The sequence below is a fragment of the Poecilia reticulata genome, chromosome 20 (genome assembly GCF_904066995.2).
Source record: "Poecilia reticulata chromosome 20, P_reticulata-male-v2, whole genome shotgun sequence".
NCBI classification, from domain to species: domain Eukaryota; kingdom Metazoa; phylum Chordata; class Actinopteri; order Cyprinodontiformes; family Poeciliidae; genus Poecilia; species Poecilia reticulata.
Genome location: NC_088849.1, coordinates 18,967,793 through 18,985,119, shown reverse-complemented (window position 1 = coordinate 18,985,119; position 17,327 = coordinate 18,967,793). Strand labels below are relative to the sequence as shown.

Here is a 17,327-nt window from a genome sequence, read left to right as displayed (position 1 = left end):
ACATCGTTTATCCTTAGTTTTAATTTTAGCTAGTAGTTTAACAAATTGACAAGCTAAATAATTAATTTGTCCATTGTTTATTTCAACAGTCTATCAATTAGTCAGTTGCAGCATTGAAGTCACTTTTCCCACATCATTTTGGTAATCTTTTAACATTTTGTGAACACTTTTGTTTTATTGTTTGTATAGTAATAGTATAATGTCTTGTTTATTAAGCTCAAATCTGTTCAAATTTTATAAGTCGCTTTTACTTTCCCTTGACTGTTTTTTAGTTTATGTTAGTCACAAATATTGCAGTTAGTCATATGTTTTTTGCTGCTCAGCATTGCTCACCTTCCTTCCTTGGTTCATAGGAAGGGAGGTCTAAAGGTAACTGGAAGTCTTGGAAGAAGACATTAGGACCTAAAGAGGGCAAACTTTGGTTGTAGTCTGCCAACACATTTTTGCCTTCCAAAGAAAAACAGTATAGAGGAAGCTGACTGCTGATGTAGTCATCTTATACTCACTACCAGCTTGGGTGTGAGCTAAAAATTGTCCAGAGTGCCACCAGGGGATTCAAACAAAAGAACAGAGAGTGCTGAGCTGATCAGGAGCGGTCCGGAGTTGATTCAGCTCCGTGTGTCAATTCCTGACTGAAACAAATGTACTAGTCGCCTTGAACAATGTACTCCAGCGCCAAACCAACACCTTGTATTCTGCTTTGGTGCTCAAAGCTTCCTTTTCATCTTAGAGTGCAAATTTTTGCCCTACTTTAGCACACTTCTATTTTACGTCTCCAAAAGCATATTTTTTACATATTTTTTCCCCTTTAAATGACAATTGTATGCAGTTTTATATAGATACAATTTCTTACAATTGCATTGGTGTCTTAAGGTATTTTAGCTTTAGGGTAAAAATTTCTCAAAATCTAAGCTGCAGGTGTGGCAGGCATAGAGAGAAAATTCTCTACGATATTGTTAAAAATTGCTTACAGCTGTTACACCCTATGATAATTCTCAATATCAGCTTTTGCAATAAAAATAGTCTTTTGTCAAAATTTCCGTGTGAATTTCAACACATGCGCAAAATACGAAAGAAAAAGACACACGAAGTTACCTGCTCGGTTCATCAATTCACTCGTAAAGTAATTAGAACTTCAACATAACAAAAGCAGGAATGCAAGCATTAAAAAACAAAACAAAACAATCTGTATCAGTGAATCTATATTTAGTAGGGGCACAACTGGACGATGGTGAGCCGGGCAGAGACCATAAAGGCGATCAGGCCGGAGGGGAACAGCATTTGCCGGGGATTATGAGCAACCAGCCCTCGCTTTAGACCCGGGACACACCCTCTCCTGCAGCTGTCTTGCATGCTGTATTTGCGATCTGCTATCAATGACTTAATCAGTTTGGGTCTCTGCAACCTCTACTTGTCTGTTGCTCTCTCTGAAACCTGGCCAGGGAATTATCAGTTCAACATTTTTGGTGAAAAAGCAAACAAATCTGCAATTTTAAGTTCTATTTATTTGCATGTGCATTTGATTTTTGCAGGTTTGTGTGTCCTGACATGACGCAAAATGTCTCTCAGGTTTGGCGCCTGATTCATGTATGCGAAAGCAAATGATTACATAATTAGAAAATACCAGGTTTTTCTAATTAAATGTTTGTAAATGTGTGAAGAGAAATGCAGGTAGACCTAAGTCACCTAATAAATAAACGTACTGTGTGACGGAGGAGCCGTCACGAGCCGGGACTTAATTATGAGTCCGTGTCAACATGCGCACACACTTACAAATAATCGCTAACTTACTTCTGTTGCAGGTTAAACTGATGCGGTTCGTCGTGGGTGCACACACGGTGTTCCTGCTTTAGTTGGCATATCCATCTTAACCTGTTTTCAGTTCCAAACATTTTCCCGGTTTTGTTTTCAAGCAGTTATTTCCGGATAGTGGGGCGCCAGAGAAGAGTCATGTGATGACGTCATCGGAGCATATTGAGTGTTCTCTATTAAATTGATTATTGTATTTTTTGATTACAAGTTTTATTTATTTTTCTCATTATCATCATTATTTTGTATCCTTTAAGAGTTCATTTGAGTGGGAAGTAATTGTTTGTTTGTTTTTTTTTTTGTGCTTGTTTGGTTTCTGTGGGCGGAGCCTGTGGCTTTAAAAGCAGGGCTCTGCGCCACAGGGAGGCAGTCTGTGGCTAGACGCCTGCCAGATCACAGTGAAGGTGATGGACTCTTACATGGAAGGTACTGTTGTCTTGTCTGCTGTTAAACCTGCCTTGGACGTCTTTGTATGTCGCCACTCTTTTGTTCACTTGAACTGAATAAATTTCGCCAACGTGATCTCTGGCCTTGGTCAGTCATTTTTTTGTTTGTCCAAGCATAAGAGAACCCCGTCACATATGGTGTCAGGAGTGGGATTATGGCAAGCCGGAGAAGAGGAACTCGTCTGGTGAAGCAAAGATCTGGTCTTCGATCACAATTAAAGATGGAAGAACAGGTGGCTGACAAAGCATGGGAAAGCGTGCCAACATCTGGATCAGATGAAGAAGGTGAACTAAAACCTGTCCCCAGTGGATCAAGTACGTCTGGCAGTGAGTTTCTCACTTTGATGAAGGACTTTATGGCAGGTCAGCAAAAGCGAGAGAAAGGGCTGCTGAATGAACTGCGAAATCTTAGGATGTCCCTGCAGCAACCACAGCAAGTGCCACGTCCTTACCTTCAGTCAGGAGCTGGTGCCGAGCAAAGTGATAATGATGACGATGATGACAGTGATGAAAGCCATCAACCTCAGCCAGTAAGTTACACCACTGATCCAAAGATTCCTCCTTATCAATTAGGAGAAGACCTTGAAAATTATCTACTGCGGTTTGAGCGCATTGCCAAGACCTGGAGGTGGCCAGAGAGTGAATGGGCGTGTCGTCTCATTCCACTCCTTTCTGGGAAGGCGCTGGAGGCCTATGCTGCCATGGATGAGGACCGTGCGCACTGCTACAAGGACTTGAAAACTGCTTTGTTAACAAAGTTTGACATCTCACCAGAGACTTACAGACAGAAGTTCAGAGCAACAAGTGTCCCTGCTGGTGAAACTCCTACTGAAACCTACCACCGCCTTAGAGGTCTCTACCGACGATGGATCCGTCCGGACCAGCATTCCAAAGAGGTCATCGGGGAGCTCATCATCCAGGAACAACTGCTGAGCGTTCTGCCCGTAGATGTAAGGACCTGGGTGAAGGAACATGAACCTGAGGATGGTCTGACTGCGGCAAAGTTGGCTCTACAGTACATGAACGCACATCGAGGAGGAGCAGCACGTTTCTCTAACCCTGTCCAACGACCGTCTCAACCAGCTGGACATCAACGGTATGCCAGAGAGCCAATCCAGGAGGTTAAAGGTACCACCAGTTCTGTGAATCAACTGTCTCATGGTAAGCCACTGATTTGCTATTATTGCCAGCAGCTGGGCCACAAGGCTTCAGTGTGCCCAATAAAGAAAACCAAGTTTACTGGTTCCTGCTATGCTCCTAGAACTGAAAATCAGGCTGGAGTCAAAAACTCTGAAACTGGAATTCAAAAAACTGTGACTGTGAATGGACAGCAGGTAACTGCATTAATGGATAGTGGTAGTTCCACATCACTTATAAAAGCGACTCTTGTGCCTGTTGGATGTGTGAACTATGAAAAGAAAACTGAGATTTTGTGTGTGCATGGAGATTGTCATGTTTATCCAAAAGCAGAAATGACTGTCATTATTGACGATCAACCATATTTGCTAACTGTTGGTGTGGTGGAAAACCTACCTTTTGATATCATTTTGGGTACAGATTTACCTATCATGTTTCATCTTTTGGGAGAAGTGCAAACTGAGGGGGGTAAAGTTGGCAATGTTTCCTGTCCTGTGGTTACTCGTTCTCAGGCCAAAGGACAAGTTGAGTCCTTACCTGATTTTGATGAGAGTTTGTTTGAGGTTTCAAAGAAGTCTAGAAAATCCAGAAAGCAGAAAAAATTTGAGAAAAAGTTAATGCTGAGTGGAAATGTGTCAACAGATTTAACAGTAGATGACATGTGGAACATACCTGAAAATATTGCTACTTTACAGAAACAGGATGTGTCTTTACAACCTTTGTTTGCCCGAGTGAGTGGGAAAGATGATGCTAAGTGGAGTGGGAGAGAATCTTTTGTGTTAAAAAATGGTGTATTGTATGCTTGTAATGAAAAACAACGGTTGGTAGTACCAACTAGCTGTAGGGCACTTGTCATGCATTTAGCACACACCATTCCATGGGCAGGGCACTTGGGGCGTCACAAAACCTTTATGCGCGTTGGCTCGCGTTTTTACTGGCCATCAATGTACAATGACGTTAATACCTTATGTGCTTCTTGTCCCACATGTCAGAAGACTCGTCCTGTCCGGAAGTCAGATCGGGCGCTCCTCCAACCACTACCCGTCATCTCCACTCCTTTTCGTAAGGTTGCAATGGACATTGTTGGACCCCTAGTGAAGAGTGGGCGTGGTCATCAGTACATCCTGGTAGTATGTGACTATGCCACCAGATTTCCAGAAGCTTTTCCACTACATACCATTACTGCTCCTGCAATAGTTCGAGCTCTGGTCCAGCTATTTTCAAGAGTTGGAATCCCAGATCAGATTTTGACAGACCAGGGAACTAATTTCACCTCTAATCTCCTAAAACTCTTTCATAAACAGCTTGGGATCTCAGCCATCAGGACGACACCTTACCATCCGCAAACTGATGGACTGGTCGAAAGGTTCAACCAGACGCTGAAGAGGATGCTGCAGAAGTTTGTGAACGACACTGGTAGAGATTGGGACCGCTGGTTACCGTTCCTTCTGTTCGCCTATCGTGAGGTGCCGCAAGCGTCAACCGGGTTCTCCCCATTTGAACTCCTGTATGGGTGGGATGTTCAGGGACCGCTAGACCTGCTGAGGAAAAGTTGGGATACGACAGAGGGCTCATCCAGTGCCAAAGGTGTGGTCCAGTATGTGCTGCAGATGAGAAGTCGACTTGCTGAGTACCAGGAAGAGACTGAAAAAAACCTACTGCAGGCCCAGCAGAAACAAAAGAGGTGGTATGACCAGCAGGCTCGGCAAAGGGTCTTAAGTCCTGGACAGAAGGTATTACTTCTCCTACCTTCATCCACCAGCAAGCTTTTGGCAAAGTGGCAAGGGCCCTATACCATCAGCCGACAGCTAGGACCCACCACCTATGAAGTCTACCATCCTGACAAAAAGAAAGCTACACAGGCGTATCATATAAACTTGTTGAAGGAGTGGAAAGAATCAGCATGTCCAGCTCCAGAAACATCATGCCTGGTGAGGCCAGTGGAGGAGGAAGAAGAGGTTCCTGGTATTGAAGTGATGGCTGAGCAGTCAACCCCTAATCTCAGTCACTTGACCTCACACCAAGCCTCACAACTTCAGCAAATATTCCAGAGACTGTCTCCTCTTTTTTCTCCTAATCCGGGCCGGACAACTCTGATTGAGCATGCAATTCGACTGAAAGAGAAGCAGCCAATTCGTCAACGCCCATATAGAGTTCCACAACAGTTGGTGGGGCAGCTGCGAGATGAAGTTGAGACCATGCTGACATCAGGTATTATTGAACCTTCAAACTCTGAGTGGTGCAGCCCAGTAGTTATTGTGTGTAAGAAAGATGGCTCACTGCGAATTTGCATTGATTTCAGAAAGCTTAATGCAGTTTCAGAGTTTGATGCCTATCCCATGCCCAGGGTGGATGAGCTTCTGGAAAGGATTGGAAAAGCCAAGTTCATTACCACCCTAGACCTGTGTAAAGGGTACTGGCAGGTTCCATTGGAGCCTTCAAGCAGACAGTACACAGCATTCCGTACCCCGTCTGGTCTTTTCCAGTTTACTGTGATGCCATTCGGCCTGCATGGTGCTCCAGCCACCTTCCAGCGGCTGATGGACAAAGTACTGCGAGGAAGTGAAGACTACAGCGCTGCTTATCTAGATGATGTAATCATTTATAGCAGTAGCTGGGAGGAGCATGTCTCACATCTAGCAAGAGTGTTGGAAAAGATTGGAGGAGCAGGACTGACACTTAACATCTCAAAGTGTGTTTGGGCACAACAGGAGACCAGATACCTGGGTTACCAGCTGGGGAGAGGAAAGGTGCGACCACAGATGGATAAAGTAGAAGCGATCCAAAAATGCCCTCGTCCCCGAACCAAGAAGGAAGTGCGGTCATTTCTGGGACTAGCTGGTTGGTATCGAAGGTTTGTGCCTCATTTTTCTACACTTGCTTCTCCACTCACAAGTTTGACAGCTAAAGACAAGAAGAATCCTGTTGTGTGGACCCAGGAGTGTGAAGATTCCTTTAACATTCTGAAAGCTCACCTATGTTCATCTCCTGTCCTCCAAAGTCCTGATTTCAGTAAAAGATTCCTGGTCCAGGTAGATGCATCCACAGTCGGCCTAGGAGCTGTTCTGGCTCAAGGAGATCCTGGGGAGGAGCAACCCATACTCTACCTGAGTCGCAAGCTGCTACCTCGAGAGGTGAGGTATTCTGTGGTGGAAAAAGAAGGCCTGGCCATTAAATGGGCTCTGGAAAGTCTCAAATACTATCTGCTGGGCAGAGAATTTGAGTTGGAGACTGATCATCGTGCCCTGACCTGGATCAACACCATGAAGGACAGTAATCATCGTCTAACTAGGTGGTATTTGTCCTTGCAACCTTACAAGTTTACCATCTGTCATAGGAGTGGCAGACTTAATAAAGTGGCAGACTTTCTTTCTAGGTTGCCGAATTTTGCCAACCTTGGAGAGGAGAGGGGTGGTGTGACGGAGGAGCCGTCACGAGCCGGGACTTAATTATGAGTCCGTGTCAACATGCGCACACACTTACAAATAATCGCTAACTTACTTCTGTTGCAGGTTAAACTGATGCGGTTCGTCGTGGGTGCACACACGGTGTTCCTGCTTTAGTTGGCATATCCATCTTAACCTGTTTTCAGTTCCAAACATTTTCCCGGTTTTGTTTTCAAGCAGTTATTTCCGGATAGTGGGGCGCCAGAGAAGAGTCATGTGATGACGTCATCGGAGCATATTGAGTGTTCTCTATTAAATTGATTATTGTATTTTTTGATTACAAGTTTTATTTATTTTTCTCATTATCATCATTATTTTGTATCCTTTAAGAGTTCATTTGAGTGGGAAGTAATTGTTTGTTTGTTTGTTTTTTTGTGCTTGTTTGGTTTCTGTGGGCGGAGCCTGTGGCTTTAAAAGCAGGGCTCTGCGCCACAGGGAGGCAGTCTGTGGCTAGACGCCTGCCAGATCACAGTGAAGGTGATGGACTCTTACATGGAAGGTACTGTTGTCTTGTCTGCTGTTAAACCTGCCTTGGACGTCTTTGTATGTCGCCACTCTTTTGTTCACTTGAACTGAATAAATTTCGCCAACGTGATCTCTGGCCTTGGTCAGTCATTTTTTTGTTTGTCCAAGCATAAGAGAACCCCGTCACATACTGCTATTTCTAATATTGTACGACTTGAGAGAGTGTAATTACATTTTTTGCTTAGTCGTTCTTTTAAGCCACTATTTCCGAATGATGACGGAAACCAATTACAGATAAGTGCTTGCACATCCATTTATTGCTTCTTTCTTAAGTTTATCTAACACCTGATGATGCTATCATCAGGTGTTGATGCTATCATGATAAAATTCTACGTAACTCTACCCTCTGGTTGTGTTTGTGCCTCAGTTGGTCAGATGCAGCTGATCCTGCTGGTGTTGTCGGGTTAAACTGCAGGCCAAGCTCCTTGTGGATTGATGCATTTATGTTTGCTGGTGAGTGTTTGTGAAAGGCAGCTACCTGAGATGAGATTAGAGCAGCGCAATGATTAAGAGCTGCTGTGTTAATGTAGACGCCCGTGCCTCTGTAATCTCCCCAGTGCACACTGCTGGCAGCGAGGCCCCAGGACACGCAAACACAGGGACACACACGCATAGACACACACACGCACACACACACACACACACACACACATATGCAATCAAAAACAAACATGGGGAGGAAGTAGGAACACCTTTAAAGCCCTGATTTCCTCTGAGATGTGCTCCGTTTGGAGCAGCTAAACTTTTGTTTTTTTTTTATTATTATTATTATTATTATTATTATTTATTATTTGGGAGCATTAAGGAGTTACTTAGTACACAACTTCCTTAAAATAAGTGAAAAAGAAGCTTACAACTTCTTTTTCTCTGATACCCCAAAAGAAAATTCATTGCAAAATTAGGGTCCACTTAATTTGGGTCTGTGCAGCTTAATTTAATTGTAATCGCAGCTGTTCTTTAAAGGCTTTGGAAGTTTGTTAGGGAATATTAGTGAATGTTAGTGAACAAAAAAAAGCATAATGAAAGCCAAGGAATGCAGCAGGCAGGTCAGAGAGAAGGCTGGAGATGCTCAAAGCAGGATTTAAATGTAACCTGTAGAACCCAAAATGCAGTTCAAAACTAACAACTCACAGCACCCTGAACACGCCTAGTGAAACATGGTGGTGGCATCATCATGCTTCAGCAGAGAGAGGGAGGCTGGTTAGAGTTGATGGGATGAAACACAGAGGAGTTCAAGAGGAAAAGCTGTTAGAGCCTGAACATAAAACCGGGGCACAGGTTCACCTTCCACCTGGACAGCAGCCCTAAACATGCAGCATCACCTGCAGCAAACAGGTTTACATTTTATTCTACACAATTTAACTTGGCTAGAGCCACAAAAAGAACGGATTTTATAAATACATGCGCATTCAATAAATTATGACCTTATTGAAAAGGCTAAATGGAACACATTAAGCGACGGATTAGACAAAGATTCATGTTTTATCGCTTTCGTTTTTTATTTTTCTTAATCATGATAAACTTCTGCTAATAGCCAATGAAATGAGCTTCTCATTTAAAAGAAGAATATTGCATCAAACCAATAAAAAAAAACTATTTTTAAAAACAGAAAAGTGAAGCTGATATATATTATTACCTGCTTAAAGGTCATTTTAATCTGACAAACGGGACTCATCGGGATTTATATTCTAACTTATTAAATATGACTCTCTGACGTCAGTCAGTCAGTCAGACTGCCACACGTGGAAGAAATGTCATTGTTTTTATTGCCTTTACAATTAGAGACATTTCTTGTGTTGTTTTTTTATTAGGCTCTTTGGTGGAGTCACCAAAGAGCCACATGTGACGATGGAGCCACAGACCCCTGGTTTAGTTCAAAACATATTCAAGTACTGGAATGGCCTAGTCAAAGTCCAGATCTAAATCCATCTGATAATCTGTGGCGAAACTTGACAACTGATGATCAAAGATGCTCTCTGACTTAATCACTATCCCACGTCTCTGACATGTTTTTAAAAAGTATCGGCTCAGTGGAGCTGATTACAAACGGCCACGATTCTTTTTAGACTTTTACATTTTTAAAACGTTGGAAACTTTTCATTTCCGTTCCCAATTGTTAATTTACTTACGTCGTCTTTGCTTGTCGAATACAGTCATTTTTAATAAATTAGAATATGCTTTCTGATGAGGTTCATTTGTTGAATGAATCCATAAAATACCAATGCAATACATTAAGTTTTATGGCTGTTAAAAATGGAAAAAGTAAAGAAATTGAATGAACACCCGGGAAAAATGTAAAGGATTAAAAAAAATTATAATCATAAAATAATAATAAAAATATATTAGAATTATACAATTTAAAATAACATAACAATCAAATTATAATTATAAAATAAAATAAATACATAAAAAATTATAAAATGATTATAATTTTGTTATTTTTTGAATAATAATCAATCTGAACAGTCAGTTTTTTCCAGTTCCCTTCCAGGTCAGTCGGCCCAGATCAGTTTAGTGTTACGGGGAAAATATCACGACTAAAGGTGGGGGGTCTGCCCGTGGCAGGTGACCCCCCACACCCACTCTGCTTAAAGCCTCGGGGGATTGAGGCCTGAGCCCGTCGTTATGCGCCCATTAGCTGTAACAACAGGGAGAATAAACCTGCCACTCAGCTGCAGACTGAATTTAAACACATTCACACCAATTACAGAAGATTCTCCCGCACAGCCTGGGGGAGAAGAAGCCCGTTTAGGGAAGTCAAGTCACGTCAGGACGTCTTCTACAAATTTGCTCAGGAATTGATGTTGAATTTCCAGCTAATTCGGCAGATAAACGACATTCTGCTGATTCATTCCAACTAAAAACACATATTTAAATGTATTATGGGAAGAATTGACACTGGTTAACCCAAGAGAACACTCTAAAACCCTCAGCATGAACAAAGCACATTAACATATACACCTCTGGAACATGTTTCCTCTGAAGTGCTAAAAATGGCTCTCCAGGTCAGGGTGATTGACCCCTGTGAGAAGAAGCTCTTCCTTTTGAAATAGGGGGAAAATCTCTATTTATAAAGCGGGCGCTCTTGCTGGATTATAAATACACTGACTCATCCCTCAAGGTTCGGTCTGACCACGTAAAGATTTTTGCCTGATAACTTTGATTGATGTCAAAGCACCGTGCTGGCTTTAGCGGGTAAATATATCGTAGCCGTTCAGGAATACCCACGGAAATAAATCCTGATGTCACCGCTGCGTTAATAAGCACAACTGTGGAATAGATGAGGTCAACTTTATCTCTGCGAAGGTGTAGTCCACTTCGGCGGATTTTTAATGACCCCTTCGAGCATTAATCAGAAAAGACTAAATCATTTACACACAGGACATCCGGAGCGTAAACCGCGCTCCTGTGCTGAGAAAACAAGGCGCCGTGTGTAACGCATACGTTGGGATTACCTCCACTCCGTCTGGGCCAGGAAGTCGGGTCGCAGGAACTCCGTCCGCTGCCCGGCTTCCAGGTGAGTAACTGGAGCTTCAGACGGATGTAGAAAAGTAAAATAAAACAGCTCTCCTTTCAGAAGGAACTGTTAAAGGAGAGCAAGGGTGATGCATGTGCACCGGGCCTGGGTCGGTACGATATTCAGGCCCGGTTTGACCATCTGAGGCCAAAATATCGCAATAAAGTCATCACGGTAAAAATATCAAGAATTTTAGCAAACATGGACATCTTGATCTTGTGTCTTTTATTTTAAAAGTATAATAGAATATTCCTGCTGAAATGATACATTTTAAGGATTTTTAAAAGATATTAAAATGTCATGCAATATTTACTGACTACCTGTTTTTTTTACGCATGAAAATATTTCTACACTGCGAAAAATAAGGTCAACTAAACATCAACTGAACTTTGTAGCTCCTTAATGGAGACTAAAGTTTTTACAGGATATGTTGACAAAAGCACCAGCTGTACACATAAAAAGGTCCATGTTAATATATTAAACTCATCCATCCATCCATCCATCCATCCATCCATCCATCCATCCATCCATCCATCCATCCATCCATCCATCCATCCATCCATCCATCCATCCATCCATCCATCCATCCATCCATCCATCCAAACTATCAGTTTCTGTCTGATAGCCTCTTTTACTAATTAAAACCAGTACATTTTGTAGACATGACTCCCTGCCACAGTTTTACCTTACACCAAACTTTCTAATAATGTGTCTAAAAAAGTGCAAAGATTGTAAAACACCAATAAAAAAGGATTTTTAATGTTGAAATGTCAACCCGTGATCGGCTTGTGGCTCCTCTGAGGTGTTAAGGAAGTCCAGGTTGCTTTATTTGGGTCTAGTGTTTCCTCATCTTCCTCTTGGTTTTCATAGATTCTCTAATGAGTTCGGGTCAGGTCAGTTTGCTGGCCATTCAAGCACATGCCAGGTATTGGTAATAACTGTTGTGCCAACTCTTGCTGTAAAATAAAATATTTGAAATGATATATTTTTTCTGCCACACTTTTTTCTTCCTCTCAATTTCCATCTGCAGGCCCTCAACTCGAATAAGTTTCACATTTTTCTTTCTTTTTTTTTTCTGGAAGTTAAAATGATTTTCTTAAAGGAACCTCCTCCACATTTGTGCTGCATCTATGAAGGGAAAAGTATTGTGGCCGTCTTTTAGCCAGCTGTCTGGCAGTTTGCAGCAACAGGTGGGGGAAGGGAACTCAGTGAAAACTGAATTTATTACCAGTTTTCAAACTTTTAAAATCTCAGTATACTTTAATACCAGTAAGCAGCCCATGTTCAATTCTCGGCTTTTATTTTTTTATAATAAAAACTTATCGAGTAAACATTTCTTATTTTTAAGTTCTTACTCTTCTTCAAGAAAGATTCATAAAAGGTCACAGATGTCACATAATTTTGAATAATAAATACAAACGCTACATATTTTTGCAGTCATTTATTTCCTAAAAGTGCAAAAGTATAAAAAAAAAAAAACTCGGTATATACATACATTTGAAACTAGTGACTGTACAATATTTATAATCTAAATATCCCTGCAAGAGAAGAAGAGAGAAGATATAACCAGTGTTAAGATTAAAATATTTCAGGTCTTTTCTAACAGTTTTCGGGCAGATACAGTACAAAATGTCAGGAGCTTCATTGTGCCAGGAGTGGAAAATAAAAATAAAAGTATTTCTATTTAAATTTAGCTTCAAAGATCGTGGAGGTTAGGAGCTGCTGTAGCTGCAGTAATAGACGGCCGTGCTGGCGTCCGACAGCACGGATGAAATGAGGTTCTCGGGTCCCTGCATGCCGCCCTCGTGCGGCCCGTAAGGCAGGCCCGACATGTCCGTGCGGGCCGATGAGGACGAGCTCAAGTACTGCTCAAACTCGCTGCGGTCCACCTCGCCCAGCAGCTCTGAGTGGTGCATCTGCTCCATGCTGTCCGCCGAGTGAGAGTGGGAATCAGGGGGAGGGGAGAGCTGCCCTACCCCGCCGGGGTGCCGCTTGGGGTGGCCGGGGCTGCAGTGCTGGGTGTAGTACATGGCCAAAGGATTGGGGCAGCTCATGTAGGACGGAGGGGGCTGCTCTGGAGCCGAGCCCGGGTGGCGGTGCATGATGCCGGGGCTGCTGTGGTGGCCGGAGAGCGGTTCGTGAGGTTGAAAGTCTGCCACCTGAGAGTGGTAAGGGTACGCCGGCATCATGTGGCAGTCCTCCTGTGAATGTGGAGGGAAGAACATGGAGTCTGACTCTACGGCGTCCAGAGGAGAGGTGTCAGGAGTGGGAAGGCTGTAAGGTTCGTAAGAGGGTCCCCCGAGCACCTGAGCGTCCCGATAGTGGCTGAGCGGCTGCGGGGGAACCTGGAAGCCGTGTTCATGGTAGCCCAGACCCAGGCTGTCCATGCATACCCTGCCGTCCCCAGGCATGGACGGGGCCTGGTGCTCGGGAACACCGTGGACCAGATATCCAGAGTCCAGCCTCTTGATCCGCTTCACCTGCTTCCGCCGCCGGGGCCGGTACTTGTAGTTGGGGTGGTCCTGCATGTGCTGGACCCGCAGCCGCTCGGCCTCCTCCACGAAGGGCTGCTTTTCTGTGACGGGAAGGGCTTTCCAGGATTTCCCTGCAGGTCAAGAGGAGCGGATCAGTGATACGTCAGCAGATACTGTACATGGCTCTGGTGATGCACATAAAAATAGCCTGTTGCCATTTTAGGGGAATAGGGACAGGAATTTGAGGTTATACCTGTGGCTTAACTGGCGTAGAGAGTTTAAAAACAGGACGACAAATCAAATATCTAGAAGGGCCATCTAATATTTACAGGACACCTTATCCTCATCGTCTTATATTTGTACTAAAATTGAGTAATAATAATTTAGGATAGCAGAGTACAACATGTATTATTTTCTTATGCTTAAAACATTTTTGTGTTTACCAGACCCGTATTAATATCTGTGTATGTCTACACTTCTAAATGTTAATATTGTTGTGCAAAAACTAAATATTTAGTTAGGATCATAAATGCAGTAGGAAAGCATATAGTTTTTTTTGTATTGCACTAGAATATATCTATTGAAGAGTGTTGTATTCATGTAATGTATTCATCAATTTAAAATAATTATTTTCCTTTTATAGATTTGGATGTGTCACAGAAAAGTGTTGATTATAAATAAATACCTCTCATTCTCAGCTCCAACAACATCAACATAAAAACAGTAAACTCTGTTTCTGTTTCTTGATGTTGTTGTTTTCCCACCACAAGGTCATAAGTGACCCCCAACTTAGTTCACCCATTAAAACGTTCTTTGAAGCACCCCTGTAAATATTAGACGACCGAATGAGAATAGCGATTAAAAGTAGTCCAGGAATGACTAAATGAGCTAACTGATGCGATCTGATGAAAATAAAAATGTGAAATTTTCAGTAGAAATGATTCAAAATAACAAATTCTAAAAGCTAAATGCGGTGTCAGCAGCAGAAACCTAAATAAATAAATATTTAAACGCACTTACCTAACATTTTGCTGAGCTCCGCGTTGTGCAGGTCCGGGTTCTGCTGCGCCAGCCTCTTGCGCTCATCCTTCGCCCAGACCATGAACGCGTTCATGGGTCGCCGGATCCGCGGCTCGCTCTTGCCGCGTCCCTGACCGCCGGAGCCGCCGCCGCCTGGCGCGCACGGCTCGTTTTTCACCTTGCTGTCCCCGAGAGGACTGAGCGGGTCGGCCCACTGGCAGTGTCCCATTCCAGGCATCATGACTGACATCGCGCACCTTGCCTGGGTCTGATCGTCGCTGGCGTAACCCGCATCGGGACTACTCATTTCTGTCCAAACTGGTTCTGGAAGGTGTTTGGAGAGGCGTCCGGACTGCGCGCAGGAACCACACCACAGCAACGAGAGAAAAAAGACAACAAAAAATGGGGAAAAATATGAGAGAAAAATAAAGATTTTGACTCTCTCTTGCGTTAAAGTTGGAAAGGAAAAAGGGAAAGTCACAAACAGATGCAGCAATAAGTGAAAAGGTAGACAGAAGTCAGCAGTGAATGTGAACAGTGGTGCGCTATAAACTCACAGGCAGCCAATCACCGGGCGGAGGGAGTGCCCACTACTACAAAGGTGTAAAAAAAAAAAAAAAAGTTCACGTCACACCCGCCTCAGACCCTGTTTTGGAGCGGCTATACTTACTGAGGGTTCTGGCTACCAGATTTCAAAAGTATATTCATCAGAGCAATAAGACTCATTTAAGAATTGAACATAAATGTATCAACTTTTGCGCCGAAATGAGGAGAACCTTTCAAGTGTTCACTAGTCAGTGTGCCCGCCCCCAGCCTCAGCCCCCAGCGGCACATTTCCAGCTTAAATACGCAAAAAGATTTAATCACCAGTTTGTGTATTGGCCTGCTAACTACATTAGAGCCTTGAATCAATGAACGATCAGCCTGAGCAATAAGGAGACGTTGTAGCTTGATTAACCCAGAGACAACCTGAAATCACAAAAGTCACGTTGACATTTGTCGAAGTTGTATGATAAGAGCGTTTAGAATATAAGACTTTGAGAGAATGTAGACATGCTCTGTTATTGTTTACACAACCATGCAGAAAAGTGCTGACTTGTCAGACATCCACCAGACAGTCCTTGATCACCTTCACAAGGGGGATCACAAAGGTTATTGATAAAAAATTGGCGGAAGGAAAAACTGTTGTATAAAAGTTTTAATGTTGCACCAGATAACCACAACTGATTTTCTGTTCTAGTTTTCTCATATATATATATATATATATATATATATATATATATATATATATATATATATATATATATATATATATATATATATATATATATATATATATGCAAACTGCAAACTATAATTACTTGGAGGCATGAGTTTCACTTTTTAACTAAACTGCAGAGTTAGTAAATTTTTCTGTTATTCAAATTGATTGAAACGTATTTAAGAAATATATACATAAATGATGAAAAAATATCTTGTTTGCAGTCATATTAAAAACAAATACACACTTTTGAAATAGTAATTAAGTAGATATGAATTAAAAATATGAAATAAGGTAAAGCAAAGAAGAAAAGTACGATGAGAAACTGCTCAGTTTCTGTGTGCCTTTTGTGATGTCACCAGATTTCTGCAAGGAGGCTTGCTTTTAGGAAGGCAGACTCTATTTTGATTAAATAAGGATATAAAACAACATGTAAAGAAATATAAAAATGAACCATGACATGCCAAGCTATCTCTACTGTGATGCTGATGGATTTCACAAAACGGTCCGATTAGTAACTTTAATCAAGTAGCACAATTTGACTAAGCAATAAAAACTTGGAATATTATGTTTATCAACTCATAATATTGTTTCTTAATTTAAAGTGGATCACTGCATGACTCCTTGTTTGAGGTTCCAGTTTCCCTAAAATAAACTTTACAACTCACACGGCTGAATTGACAAGAGCAGATAAAGCTTAAATAAACAACGTTGAATCCTTTTCTCAGTTGAGACTTGAAGCTTCTCTAATACCTTCATCTTCTTATTTTTGATTCGATTATTGATGGATTTTCACACCTCCATCACCATGTTTGACTGCTCATGTGATGTTCTTGGTGCAGATCCAGTAGATAAGTCACTTCTGTGGAGCCACTGGTTGATTTTCCAGTCATTTCAGAGACTTTTCTTCGGTTTCTTTCTTTTTGAGGCCCTCTAACCTACTTTGTGTTGACAGGCAGTTTCTATGTAAGCAGCATTTCAAATCCTCAGGTTTTGGTTTGGTTAGATAAATTGAACTCAACTTAATTCATGCGTATAGAATTTTTATTCTTACTCTGATGATCTTTGTCCAACATTAAAATTAGTTTAACCCGATTAATGTCACAAACAAAGTCAACAACTCTGCACAATATGCACTTGAGTGCTACAGCTGGATTTAGTGGGTTAGTATGGAATACCTTCAAGCAAATATGACTAAAAATATGCTAATGTAAAGTATTAATTTGTATATTATGTTATATTATTTTAAAGAAAAATAATCAGATGATTTTATACATGTTTGCTTGGATTTCTGTCTTAAACAGTGCTACTTGTACTTAAGGTTATTTTGGAGAATCTCCTCTCAAGTCATGACTATTTATTGTTTCCTTTTACTTCCCCTGTATTTGTTCTCAATCCTTCTGAAAGTTTAGAAAGAAATGAACGTTATCCTTCTGTTTTAAACTCCAAGACGATCTGAGCCACAAGTCGAACATGAACTCTTTTAACTCCTGTTGCACATTCTGATGCCTAAACTGTGACGGTGTTAGCTCAGAGCACTTTCCCCACACGCTAAGATAACACCAGGAGCTCAGAGCAACCTGCTGCACCTGGAACGTCTAGACTTGGAGCTATTTCTGCTGCGGAGAGTGAAGCGCCTGTTTGCAGGCAGAAATCCAAACAGCACCCGCAGGCGGCCGAGCTCCTTATCAG

General features: G+C 42.0%; 2 protein-coding genes across 2 annotated transcripts; one reads left to right on the top strand and one right to left on the bottom strand.

The window, feature by feature from the left end:
• Positions 1 to 1,708: 1,708 nt before the first annotated feature.
• On the top strand, positions 1,709 to 7,433 carry LOC145549441 (uncharacterized). Its single transcript, XM_081601900.1, has one exon. It carries the CDS (start codon positions 2,411 to 2,413, stop codon positions 6,839 to 6,841), a length of 4,431 nt encoding a protein of 1,476 aa, XP_081458026.1. The 5' UTR covers positions 1,709 to 2,410; the 3' UTR covers positions 6,842 to 7,433.
• A 4,183-nt stretch (positions 7,434 to 11,616) lies between these two features.
• Positions 11,617 to 15,466, bottom strand: sox17 (SRY-box transcription factor 17). The gene is made up of 2 exons (XM_008403539.2): positions 14,375 to 15,466; positions 11,617 to 13,485 (listed from the first exon to the last, which is right to left on the bottom strand). Exons 1-2 carry the CDS (start codon positions 14,679 to 14,681, stop codon positions 12,593 to 12,595), a joined length of 1,200 nt encoding a protein of 399 aa, XP_008401761.2. The 5' UTR covers positions 14,682 to 15,466; the 3' UTR covers positions 11,617 to 12,592.
• Positions 15,467 to 17,327: the final 1,861 nt, after the last annotated feature.

What these genes read in the sequence shown, in the direction of transcription:
- sox17 (XM_008403539.2), bottom strand. Translation starts at nt 14,681, where the DNA reads ATGAGTAGTCCCGATGCGGGTTACGCCAGCGACGATCAGACCCAGGCA. An exon ending in GGAGCTCAGCAAAATGTTAG is followed by an intron (nt 13,486 to 14,374) that starts GTAAGTGCGTTT and finishes CTTGACCTGCAG; the next exon opens with GGAAATCCTGGAAAGCCCTT.
- LOC145549441 (XM_081601900.1), top strand. Translation starts at nt 2,411, where the DNA reads ATGGCAAGCCGGAGAAGAGGAACTCGTCTGGTGAAGCAAAGATCTGGT.